The 14,031-nt window shown below is 34.9% G+C and overlaps 1 protein-coding gene across 5 annotated transcripts in view; it reads left to right on the top strand.

Annotated features, from left to right (window-relative positions):
• TFEC (transcription factor EC) overlaps positions 1 to 14,031 on the top strand; it is a 188,551-nt gene that overhangs the window by 135,840 nt on the left and 38,680 nt on the right. For 4 of the 5 annotated variants that reach the window (XM_019418062.2, XM_019418061.2, XM_019418065.2 and 1 more), the window contains 2 exons: positions 1,562 to 1,810; positions 13,312 to 13,398. In XM_019418062.2, coding sequence (XP_019273607.1) covers positions 1,562 to 1,810; positions 13,312 to 13,398 — 336 coding nt within the window. The remainder of the gene's footprint in view (positions 1 to 1,561; positions 1,811 to 13,311; positions 13,399 to 14,031) is intronic. The other variant, XM_019418063.2, reaches the window with a different exon arrangement.

The following is a 14,031-nucleotide window of genomic DNA, read 5'->3' as shown; positions in this document are numbered from 1 at the left end:
TGCATGTTAAGGGATTTAAGGAGTAGTTTGTGTCGCTGAAATAAAAGGAAAAATAAGCACTGTATCGCAGTCTTTACTATTGTTTAACATGAGGGAAATATTAAATAGGTTTATATATAGGCCACTTGAGGAAAATGTATTAGAAGCCACATCACAGCATAGTAAATATAAAGAGGACAGGCAGGCAATACTACTTTCAGAGTCTTTTACAGGAAAAGCTTGAAATGCTTACAACTGCCCTTATGCAATTAATGTTAAATCGTTAACTGCGATAACTAACAGAATTTTAAGGCTGTGTTTTGAAAAGGGCTTTCAAAATACTGGATAGTTTTTAGTTGGCACATGACACTGGTTAGATTTTTCTCTGAATGATTCCTTCAATTCATAGTACTCTACATTATTATTAAGTGAGAATATGGAAAGGTTTAAAAATAAGATGTTATTTGTTAATTAATTAATTAATTAATTTATGGAACTCTATACTGGGGCTTGAACTCATGACCCTAAGATCAAGATCGAATCAGATGCCCCTAAAAATAAGATTTTTAAAAATAAAAATAAGTCTAGCACAGAAACTTTAAAAAATATAGAAAGGTAAAAAAAAAATCACCTACATATTCGCCACCCATAAAGAATCACATTTCATATTTAGTATATATATTTCTAGTTCTTCTCCATCTTGGATAATTTTTTAAAATATTTAATAATGAGACACCTGAGGGGCACCTGGGTGGCTCAGTTGGTTAAACCTCCAACTTTGGCTCAGGTCATGATCTCACAGCTTGTGAGTTCAAGCCCTGCCTAGGGCTCTGTGGACACAGCTCAGAGCCTGGAGCCTGCTTCGGATTCTGTTTCTCCCTCTCGCTGCCCTTCCCCCGCTCACACTCTGTCTGTCTCTCTCTGTCTCTCAAGAATAAATAATAAAATATTAAAAAAAAGTAATGAGGCGCCTGGGTGGCTCATTAAAGGTCTTGGCTCAGGTCATGATCTCACGGCTTGTGAGTTCGACCCCGCATCGACAGTGCAGAGCCTGCTTGGGATTTTCTCTCTCTCCCTCTCTCTCTCTGCCCCTCCCCCATTGCTCTCTCTTTCTCAAAATAAATAAACAAACATAAATATATATATATTTAATAAAAAATAGTTGTGATTATGTCCCATAGAATATTTTTTGTAATATAAAAAATCCAGGAAATACATATTATATGAAAATTACTAATAATAGTGAATCAGCTATATTTTCCTTGTATTATTTTAGGCTTTCTTTTCTGGAACCTCAAGAAGTATTGGGGCTTATGTGTTTATTCCAAATTTTGGTTCGGCTGCATATTATTTTGAGGGCTATTCTTTAAAAAATGAATTAGCACTAAAAATATTTTAGTAAGTTTAAATTACTTCTTAAAAACTATCACCTACTAGTATCTTGTATAAATTATGACAGAAGCACGAATCATAAATTTGAGAGAAGCAGATATTGTGGTGTGTCTGTCATAATTCAGTTGTTGAAGGTGGAACTCGAATTCACCGAACGTTACTACACATTTGTTCTGTTTCTATTTTGTAGGTCTCAGCACACCTGGAAAGTCCTGCGAAGTCCCAGCTACAGAAAGTGCAGAGACAAGTAAAACCCTTCATGACCCTTGACTACCAAATCGTCAACCAGACTCTTAAACGGTCACAGCCTCCAACGCCAAGCAGTGCGCTTCTGCTACAGCATGGGCACCCTTCTCCCGAGAGTGACACTGGCCTTACTGGAAATCCACTCACCAAGTTACTAACTCTTGGGAAAGAAGATGACAATGTGGAATGGCATGTATGTCTAATAGCTACTTATGAAAACCTATAATCAGGTTTTGAGGAAAAATGTAAAGAAATTGAAGTGTACATTTTTATAGTAAACATTCCAAATGCAAATGCATTTAACACAAGGGATGTCTTCATGGATTCATATATAATAGTTAGTTATGCACATATTAATTACTATGCATAATAAAATATAAACTCATTTTTCAATACTCGTTTCAGTTATGTATCAGTGTGAGTCAAACTAAGCTCTAACAGTAATTTATATTAGAGAGATTTAGCTTTGTAAAGATTTCCTGGTATATTTAGTTAAAATATTCATCAATAGTTATATTATCTTAAATACCCATTAAAATAAAATAGGAAGAAGTTTTTTAAACAGCAGTCAATATGTGCTCCGAAATAAGACTAAAAAGCTTATTGCACTTAACATTTTATGGAATCGTATCTGGATTTCTTACTATTAATTATTTACTCATTTATAGTTTTCACAAATACATGTCTACCATTTACTAAATCACAGGAATTTAGAGGTGCCAGGGATACAAAATGAATAAAAACGTGTGATGTCATGGGGTTTATATTTATTGTGACCTGCTTATGAATGAATCTTCAAAAAGTACTGAAGAATGAATTGAACTGACAAACCACTAGACCTGGGGAAAAAGACTTCCTTTAATATCTCAGTGCAGAAAACTACATTCATAGCTGAACTTTCGATTCCTTTCTTTTTCTTTTTTTCCATTTGATTTGTTAGATGGAGCCATGATCCTATGATCTCCCACATTTAATCTCCCAATCTACATTCCTGATGATGATTACTGATTTCAGGTTGCTGCTTTTTAGCTATTAAGTCTGTAGCCTCCAGTCACCAGAGTAATGCTCACTATCCCATTATGAGAATTCCAAGTGACAGAGGAAGATTTCATTTTTTTCCAAATTTACTTTAATCTGGAAAAGGGAAAATAATAAGGATCTGGTAGACTGTTTAATAAATATAAAGCAACCATAAAACAGGAGTCTTTGAAATCCAAAACTGAGCATAAATCTTTACATGTATATTTACTTAAACTTTTCAGTAGTGGATATCTAAGGAATTTTGTTTAAAAAAATGAATGTAGAGGTAGGTTTTCTATTCACTCTAAGAAGATCATAAAAATATATGTAGGATGAAAATCATCTGTATAGTAAATATTAGAACTCAACCAATACAATTTATCTTACAACCCCCTTCTTCCAAAGTTCATTTCATGGTGCAGAAGATTGATTTCTAAGGAAAAAAAATCCCAAAGGATATGCATATGCCAGTCCTAGGCAAAACCCAGAAAATTATCTTATCATGTATCTTATGAAATATGTTTTCTAAAAAATAAGAAAGGATAAGTAACATAAATCAGTGTTCTCAGTTTTTCTTAGTAAATGTTTTTATTCTCTAGACACACAGGTTACTTTTTCTTTTATAATTTTTCACATTTTAAAGGAAATTTATTTGATCGTAGTGGTCTTTTCGATGGTGTCAAAGTTGCATGTCTGAGAATGGTTGAAAGCCTCAAGAGGTGTGGAGTTCTAGGGGCGATGTGCATATTGGCTACAGAAGATTTTTTCCTATTTTTTTTTAAACCGTTGTCTTTTCAACTAGGTATATAAAGGTTCTTCTATCATTAATATCTATTTAATCATAATGTTATCCAGTGTGTTATAGTTTTAATCAGTGTGTGTTCTCTTTGATTCGGCTTATCAAGTGCGCATTTTCACATCTGGCCACCATTCACGGTCTTGTTATCTTTCATAGCTAAGATGTATCCTATGTTGTTGCAATTTCCTAATATTCTTTGATTCGTGCTAGGCGTCCATGTCACAAAGCAGCAAGTGTGCAGTCTTTAGAGTCAGACCGTATGGGGTTAGAGCTACCACTTACTAGCCGCGTGGTCTCAATCCTTAACCTTCCCAGCATTTCTACGACTTGAAGAGTTGTTTTGATGCTTGCATTTTTAAAGTTCCAAACACAAAGGCAGAGTGGGGGCTCGGGAGAGAGTGGCTGTTGCCATCCTTTGGTGTTTCTTTCTCCTAAGCTTGTCTTCCTATGACATCAGAGAGCAGTTCATTAATTCAGAGAAGACCTCAGAAAATATAGCTACCACAGAAAAAGTCTGTGTAGAGCATCCTTAGATTCAGGATTTGGGGGTTGGTATTAGGAGTAACTTGATGATGATGAATGGTTTCTGAGACAATGAAATAGAAAATCAAAAGAAGCTTTTTTTTTCTTTTTATCCTGGGCCTTTCCAGGATAAAATCCAAATTTGTACTCATGGCACACAGGACCCTTCCACACTTAACCTTTGCCTCCTGATCCAGATTTATCATTCGGCGGCCCCATGCCACTCTGTGCTTCAGTCATATGGGTTCACTAGTGATTCTCACTAGTGGCCCAGGTTCTCTCCTCTCCTGTCCTTTCTTTACCAACTACTCATTCAGTCTCCAGCATTTGGCTAGATAATTGTAACTCTTCAAAATTCATTTCAGGTTTCTTCTCTAAGGTGCTTTTACTGGTGGTTCTCTGTGTAGAAGAATGCTTATTCTCTGCCTTTTCATGGCAATACCTATATCATATAGACAAAAATTGCACTAATCATAGCATTCTCACAGCACATGCTACATTTTAATTATTCATTGTCTTGTTTTCTTATCTGTTGTATCTCGTAGGAAGTATAAGTTGAAGAGGAGAGAAAAAAACATTAGCAAATAATTATGATATTATGTAGAAAGGACAATGGTATAAATAGGAGCATGAAAGTGCTGTTCTTATTCAGAAATGTCAGTAGTAAAACTTAGAGAAAGTGGCTAGTGGGGCATTTAGCTAGATGAGATAGCACCAGTGAAGAATAAAGATGGGGAACAGAAGAAAATGAGGTGAGCAGAAAAAGAGTAGGCAGATTGTGGCAAAAGGTGACATCAGAGATATAGGCAATGGACAAATCACGGAAAGGTTGGCACTCTATGCTCAGCATAGAGTGAAAGGTTTAAATGTGGGGTTTGGGGTGACATAATTGGATTTGACTTTAATATCATTGTCAGCTATGTAGGGGAGGGGTCCTAGAGGGAGAAGACCAGTTGGGAGGTTATTTCTATAATGCAGTGAGAGGGGATGAGACCCTCTATTAGAACATGTTAGAGTTGAGGTATCTGGGAGACCACCATGTGGAGATGCTAGTGACAGCTAGAGATCCCAGTTTTCCCCGAGGAGAGTAGTCTAGACTGGAGGAAAATAGTTGAGACTTGTCAGCATTCGGGGAGTACTTGAAAGCTCAAATGAGAAAGAAAGCTCATGAGAGCTGTGAAGAAAGGATGGGATTGAGCCATCAACAATATTTAAGGGGTGGTCAGAGAAGAGGGGCTGTAAAGGTAAAATAAAAAGATAGCGAGTGTAGTGTCCTCGAAGCCAAAGAGTTAGTTTAAAGAAGGAAGGAATGATCTAAATGCTCTAGTAGCTGAGTCTAGTAAAACAAAAGCTGGTAAATATCTATTGAATTTGGCAGTCAAGCAGTCAAGAAAATGGCAACAAAAGGAATGTCAGTAGGATGGTGGGCAGAAATCATTCTACCACCTTGAATTCAGAGTTGACAGAAGATGGAGATGTTTAGGATGGCTAGGCAGAAAGATAACAAGGCAAAGACATAGACAGTCCTAAACTGAAAATTGTTTAGTTGATTTGCAACAGGGTCTAGATTGCATCTAAAAGGAAGATTGCATTTTGATGAGTGAGATAATGGAATTTAAGATTTTAGAAATGAGTGGTTTAGAGGATGACAAGACTCAAGGCCTGTCCTAAAGAGTAGGTGAAGAGAAGACTAAATTCAAATTTGTGATTTTGAGAGAAGTGAGTTCAAATGTTTACCTGCAATTATTGCTTTATTTTTCTGTAGAATTCTGACAAATTGTTGCTGTAGATATTTTCAGGTGTAAATGAATTTATGATCATTTGGTATTATTTTTCTTTTAAAATTTTATCAAATTTTATATGGTCTAATATTAACATTGCTGCTGTAGTTTCCTTTTAGTCATATTTGTGGGACATCTTTTCACTTTATTTTCAGCTTTATCTCTTACATTAGTTAAATACTACAATACCTCTTACAATTTGAGAGATAGTTTCTTGAACAGTGTGTTAACCCATTTACATTCTTGTTATTACTATTAGGTTTTATTTTTTTCATATTTTTAAATTACTATACTTTGATTATTTGTCATCTTTTTTTCTATCCTCCATTGAACAAGTTACATCTTTCTTTTTTTCTTTGTTTTGTTACTCTAACTTTTCAAAATGCATAGTTATATTTTTTCTATATCTATCTCATTGTTCACAAAGATTTATGTTGTATCCTTAAGTAAAAATCTTCCTGAGTATGGTCTTACCTTATCCTTCTTGTTCTCACCTATCTTCCTGTACTGATATTTTATAGTATCTCTCTCTCTCTTTCTTTATCATCTCTCTGTCTATCCATATTCTTTTTGTTTAGACCACGAAAAAGTTACTGTTACTTACTCATTTTTTCTTATATTTTGTATAGGTTTCATACTTTTATTTGTAATCTAACCGGAGTATTTCTTGGAAGAGTGTTTTTCTTTTTTTTTAAATGTAAATTCAAAGTTAGTTAACATACAGAGTAGTATTGGTTTCAGGAGTAAAATTTAGTGATTCATCACTTACATACAACACCCCATGTTCATCATAAAAAGTGCCTTCTTTGATACCCATCACCCATCTAGTCCATCCCCCCCGCCCACCTCCCCTCCGTCAACTCTGTTTGTCCTCTATGCTACAGTCTCCTATGGTGTGCCTCTGTCTTTATCTTATTTTATTTTTCCTTCCCTTCCCCTATATTCATCTGTTTTGTTTCTTAAATTTCACATATGAATGAAATCATATGATATTTGTCTCTCTCTGATTGACTTATTTCATTTATCATAGTATACTCTAGTTCCATCCACATTGTTGCAAATGGCAAGATTTCATTCTTTTTGATTACCCAGTAATATTCCATAATATATAAATATATATATATATATTATATATATACTTATATATATATAATATATTATATATTATATTATATATATATATATATATATATATATATATATATATGCCATTACTTCTTTATCCATTCATCAGTTGATTGAAATTTGGGCTCTTTTTTTAATGTTTATGTATTTATTTATTTTTACAGGGGGGAGAGGGAGACAGAGAGAGAGAGAGAGAGAGAGAGAGAATGAGCAGCAGAAGGGCAGAGAGATAGGGAGACACAGAATCCAAAGTAGGCTCCAGGCTGTGAGCTGTCAGCACAGAGCCCAATGTGGGGCTTGAACCTATGGACCATGAGAGCTAAAGTCAGACACTTAACCGACTGAGCCACCCAGGCTCCCCTCAACCTTTTTTTTAATGTTTATTTATTTTTTTTTTTGAGGGAGTGGGCTCTTTACATAATTTGATTATTGTTGATAATGCTGCTAGTAACATTGGAGTGCATGGCCCCTTCAAATCAGCATTTTTATATCCTTTGGAAAAATACCTAGTAGTGCAATTGCTGGGTCATTGGGTAGTTCTATTTTTAACTTTTTGAGGAAGCTCCATACTATTTTCTAGAATGGCTGAACTAGTTTGCAGTGCAAAAGGGTTCCCCTTTCTCCCCATCCTTGCCAACATCTGTTGTTTCTTGAGTTATTAATTTTAGCCATTCTGACAGGTGTGAGGTGGTATCTCATTGTGGTTTTGATTTGTATTTCCCTGATGATGAGTGTTATTGAATATCTTTTCATGTGTCTGTTAGCCATCTGGATGTCTTCTTCAGAAAAGTATCTATTCATGTCTTCTGCTCATTTCTTAACTGAATTATTTGGTTTTTTAGGGGTATTGAGTTTGATAAGTTTTTTATAGATTTTGGATACTAACCCTTTACCTGATATGTCATTTGAAAATATATTTTTCCATTCCATTGGTTGCCTTTTAGTTTTTTTGACTGTTTCTTTTGCTGTGCAGAAGCTTTTTATCTTGATGAGGTCCCAATTTCATGTTTGCTTATTTTTCCCTTGCCTCTAGAGACATGTCTTGTAAGAACTTGCTGTGGCCAAGGTCAAAGAGGTTGATTCCTGTTTTTTCCATTAGCATTTTGATGGTTTTCTATCTTATTTTTAGGTCTTTCATCCATTTTGAGTTTATTTTTGTGTCTGGTGTAAAAAAGTGGTCCAGGTTCATTCTTCTGCATGTCGCTGTTCAGTTTTCCCAACACCATTTGTTGAAGAGACTATCTTTTTTCCTTTGGATATTCTTCCCTGCTTTGTCGAAGATTATTTTTGGGACCATACATTTTTGGGTCCGTTTCTGGGTTCTCTATTCTGTTCCATTGATCTATGTGTCTGTTTTTGTGCCAGTACCGTACTGTCTTGATGATTACAGCTTTGTAATACTGTAATACAGGTTGAAGTACAGAATTGTGATGCTTCCAGCTTTTTTTTCTTTTCAACATTACTTTGAGTATTTGGGGTCTTTTCTGCTTCTATGCAGATTTTAGAATTGTTTGATCTAGCTCTGTAAATAATGCTGGTGTTATTTTGATAGAGATTGCATTGAATGTGTAGATTGCCTTGGGTAATATAGATATTTTAACAGTATTTGTTCTTTTAATCCATAAGCATGGAATGTTTTTCCATTTCTTTCTGTCTTCTTCAATTTCTTTCATAAGCATTCTATAGTTTTCAGTGTACATATCTTTGACCTCCTTATTTAGGTTTATTCCTAGGTACCTTACAGTCTTTGGTGCAATTATAAATGGGATCCATTCCTTTATTTCATTTTCTGATGCTTCATTATTGGTGTATAGAAATGTAACAGATATCTGTACATTGATTTTATATCCTACAACTTTGCTGAATTCATGTATCAGTTCTACCAAATTTTTGGTGTCTTTCATGTTTTTTACATAGGAGTATCATGTTGTCTGCAAAGAATTAAAGTTTGACAACTTCTTTGCTGATTTGGATGCCTTTTATTCCATTGTGTTGTCTGATTGCTGAGGCTAGGACTTCCAGTATTATGTTGAACAGCAGTGGTGAGAGTGGACATCCCTCCTGTGTTCCTGACCTTAGGGGAAAAGCTCTCCGTTTTTCTCCATTGAGGAGGTTATTAGCTATAGGTCTTTTGTATATGGTTTTTATGATGTTGAGGATATGTTACTTCTATCCCTACTTTCTTGAGGGTTTTTATCAAGAAAGGATGCTGTTTTTGTCAAATGATTTTTCTGCATCTATTGAGAGGATCATGTGGTTCTTATCCACTCTTTTATTAATGTGGTATAGCACGTTGATTGATTTGTGGATATTGAACCACCCATGCAGTGCATAAATAAATCCCACTTGATCATGGTGAATAATTCTTTTTTTTTTTTAATTTTTTTAATGTTTATTTTTGACACAGAGAGAGAGACAGAGCATGAGCGGGGGAGGGGCAGAAAGAGAGGGAGACATAGAATCTGAAACAGGCTCCAGGCTCTGAGCTGTCAGCATAGAGCCCGACACAGGGCTCGAATCCACAGACCGCGAGATCATGACCCGAGTTGAAGTCGGTCACTCAACCGACTGAGCCACCCAGGCGCCCCTGAATAATTCTTTTAATGTATTGTTGGATTCGACTTGCTAGTATCTTGTTGAGAATTTTTGCATCAATGTTCATCAGGGGCGATTTTATTTCACCCACATACTTATAGGATATTTTATTAGTTATAAATGTCTAGGTTCAAAGTTCTTTAACTTTAATACTTCAATTATCATCCCATTGTCTTCTTGTACCCAGTGTTGTTGAAAATTTTCATTCTAGTCTTTTGTAGATCTTTATTTTTAAACTTCTCAAACTTTATAAATGTTCTTCCTTTGTCCTCAAACCTCGTGCTTTCCATACCTATTATCCCCATTTTGATTGAGTCAAAATAATTTATTCTTTCTTGCATTTCATTATCTTCATTTATCATTTTGAGGATGCTTATTCTGCTGATTTGTAATTCTTTTTTCTCTTTTTTTTTTGCCTCATATGTTATTTCTGTTTCATCTGATCAAACTGTTGCATTTATTGTCTTTTTAAAAATAACAACTGAATTCTTGTGATTAATTATAAAGTTTCCTAGAAGCTGTGGAGCGAAGTTTTTGAATGGATGTTAGATCTCAAAATCAATTTACATAATGGAGGAATCAACGTCATCAATAAATTAGGGAAAAAAGACTGTGATGTAGGTGGATGGCAGAAATGAAGGTAGAGGTGTTAGAGAAGCAAAGAAGAGCCTCCAAGGAGGGTGAACTTTCACACGTAAGAAAGAAAGGTTTTCTATAGAAATAGGAGAAACCTAAGCATATTTACAGGCAACAGGGAAAAATTAAAGATGCAAGACAGTGGGTCATTTGTGATGTAAGTTTCCAGAAAGAGAAGAGATAAATGATATATATATAATTTTTGGTGAAAATATTAGAAGTTCCCAGTAGAAAAGCATTTACCATGAATTGTGTTTAACATCCTTCTTTCCTCTGGTCTTCTTTACACCTGTTCAGTACAAATTTGCTGTCCATGAAACGGTAAACATGAATGAGAGAAATATCATGAAATTAAAATCTGAGTTTAGTTACAATCAAGAATATATTTTAAAGCTTTCACAGACTGTCCTAAACAAAAGAAATAAAATATGCATATTTATTATCCTAGGTCCTTTAAAGATCTCTTGATGCACATGGAATAATATGTTAAGTGCAGACCATATGTGAAATCTAAAAACAAAACAAACAAATAAACAAACAAACAGCATAATCAGACTTATAAATACAGAAAACAAACTGATGGGTGCCAGAGGAAATGGGAGTGGGGGATGGGTAAAATGGGTGAAGGAGAGTGCAAGGTATAGGCTTTCAGTTTTGGAATGAATAAGTCACAGGAGTAAAAGGCAGAGTGTAGGGAATACTGTCAATGGCATTGTAATAGTGTTGTATGGTGACAGATGGTAGCTGTACTTGTAGTGAGCATAGCCTACCATATAGACTCATCGAATCACTGCGTTGTACACCTGAAACTAATGTAACAGTGTGTGTGTCAACTATACTCAAATTAAAAAAATAATAAAATAAATAGATAAATGAAATCCAGACCATAGTCAAAAGCTGCACTCTTGCATATGGTACTCACTAGCCACATGTGGCTATTTAAATTTAATTTTCAATTAATTCAAATTCAATAACATCTTTAAAAATTAAATCAAATTAAGTATTTAATTCCTGAACTTAAATGTTCATTGAGACAAATGAATGGATACAGAAGATGTGCTATAGATCTATATCAATGTCTATATCCTCGGTTTCAATACAATGGAATATTACTAAGCCATAAAAAATAATGAAATCTTGCCATTTGCAGTAATGTGGATGGAGCTAGAGAGTATTATGCAAAATGAAACAAGTCAGTCAGTGAAAGAAAACTACCAGATGATTTCACTCACATGTGGAGTTTAAGAAACAAAACAGATGAACCTAGGAGGAAAAAAAAAAGAGGGTCAAACCATAAAACAGACTCTTAATGATAGAGAACAAACAGGTTTGCTGGAGGGGAAGGAGGGTGGATGAGTTAAATGGGTGAGGGGTATTGAGGGCACTTGTTGGGATGAGCTAAGTGATGAATCACTAAATTCTACTCCTGAAACTAATATTACACTTCATGTTAACTAAGTAAAATTTAAATTAAAACTTGAAAAAAAAAGATTTAATTCCTCAGTTAAACTAGCTACATTTCAAGTGCTCAGTAGCCATTATATGCAGGACAGTGCAGGACATTCCTATACTTGCAGAGATTTTTTACGGAGACCACTGGCCAACCTAGAGGGCCTAATTTTCAACTTCATCTCAAACCTGACTCTTGCTCCATTCCCACTGACCAACATTCTTTCTGAACATATATGTTCCTATCTTAGGGTCTTTGTATTTTTTGCTTCCTTTCCAAGGACTGTCCTTCCCCATGCTCTTCATGTCCTTGTTCAAATATCCGTAAATCCTCCTCTGACCATTTTCTAAAATAACATTCATTCCCATCAAACTCTCTCCCCACCTGCGTTAATTTCTTCAGGCCACTGTTTGTTATTAAGCTGTTTATTGTCTGTTTTCTCATTAGAGTTAGGGCTCCAGGGGGGCAGAGACTCTGTGCTGTTTCCTTTTACAGCTCCTGTGCTTACAACAGGGTATTGCAATAAGTATCGCTCAACAAATCTTTGTTAAATTAATATTAAATAGTGTTCTGATTTTTTGGCATATCAACTTTAAGGTATCTTAGTAGAAGTCTGAATATTTAATTCTCTAAGGTTCTCAGAAATCATGCTTTGATGATAAAATTAACAGAATCATAAAATATTTTTATACATCTCACCAAGTTTAGTCCTGGTTGTTTCTGCACAAGTTTTTGGAAATTAAGAGCGCTACAGTGTATAAATTCAGCATTCTCATTATCTCTGAGTTTACATCATATTTTGAAATGTCACTAAAGAGAATATAGTGGGAGAGAGGAGAGCTACAGCTAGAGAGAAAAGTAGGGGGCAAGCATGGTATTTTTAAAATACAAGCTTTTACAATCTTCTCCGGCTAAAGTAGAGAAGGGAAGGAAGATATTTTAGAATGGAATTGAGAAAGGAGTGAAAAACTGATTTAAGTTAGGACTTTAGGGCCAGATTTCCAGGATTTCAATCCTGTCTTTGTCACTCACTAGCTTTGTATCATGGAACAATTTATTGTGCATTTTTTCCTCTCCCAGTTTCCTCATCTGTACAGTGGAGGTAAGGATAGCATCCACTTCTCAGAGTTTTTGTGAAGATTAAATGGGCTGATGTATGCAAAGCACACAGAACAGTGCCTGGCATGTCTCCCACTCTATATGTGTTTGCCATTGTTACGATTTAAGATGTCGGTGATTATTATTGTTGTCGTTATTGCTGTTATGGTTATTAGCCATTACGGAAAGTTAGGTAACATTTTTCCATATATTCTGTATCCACGTGGACCAAATGGCTGGCATGACCACTGATATTTGAATATCCACCTGTAAGATGCAATCAAAACATTTCAAAAGGAAAGTAAAGTTATAGGAAGTCATCTCTCTACATGTTAAGTACATGGGGTCTGGCTTGAGGCACTTCATGATAACCAGTCTATTTATATAGATACTGATTTCCAAGGGACTAGCCCAGGGTGATTTGCCCAGCCATCACCTGCCAGCTGGTAGTAGAAGCAAATTCATGGGAAAGCAACACAGATCAAAGAGTGTCAGGATTACTTCATTTTAAGTTCTAAAATATTCTCGGTTTTGATATACATATAACCTTAATTTAAATATTCTTAAAAACTTTAAAAGATTGCTAATTTTTTTCTTTCTGAATTCAGGCTGAAGCACAACTCTTCTCATTATGCACAGTATTCTAAATGTATTATATATTTTGCTAGATGGAAGACGTTATTGAGGATATAATCGGTATGGAATCAAGTTTTAAAGAGGAAGGAACAGACTCTCCTCTGCTAATGCAAAGAACAGTAAGTGTTTCCAGACTTGAGGAGGTCAGTGAGACCAAAATAAATAGTAGCATCTGATGATATAAAAAATAAATTTAATTTGATTAGTAAATGTTTTTTTCCTACGCTTTTGAAACAGACATAAGATAACAGATGAATAGTAGAAAATATCTATTGGTGCAGAAAAAAAGATTATATAATGTTACTCAGGAATAACATTGTGATATTCCATCTATCTATCTATCTATCTAATCCCTATAAACATCCATCTAATTATATATGTAATCTATTACAGCATTTTCAATGAGTGATTTAATCTTCAGATTTCCTGAAACACAGCATATAATCAAAACACTCTCATAAGCTAATGGCTACATTTGGACTATTTTACCATGACTAACAACTGTCAGATTCAGAGGGCTCTACACCTTGTAGAGACAAGAAAAATATTATAACTATAAAAAATCTGACTTCGCTTCAGACCTAATAACTAGAGATCAAAGATGAACTTACGAAAAGTAGAACAGGCCTCACCCTACTTTAAGGCATGTAGACAGATGTCTATGTTGCAATCAGCACAAATTCCTGGAATGATATGTAATGAAGGGATGGTATCTTATCTCCTGGTTTGATTGCTGTTGCCTTCTCATCTCT

This window comes from Panthera pardus, unplaced genomic scaffold (assembly GCF_024362965.1).
Source record: "Panthera pardus isolate Hobbes unplaced genomic scaffold, ASM2436296v1 HiC_scaffold_8, whole genome shotgun sequence".
Taxonomy (NCBI): domain Eukaryota; kingdom Metazoa; phylum Chordata; class Mammalia; order Carnivora; family Felidae; genus Panthera; species Panthera pardus.
This window is presented reverse-complemented; position numbering and strand designations above follow the sequence as displayed.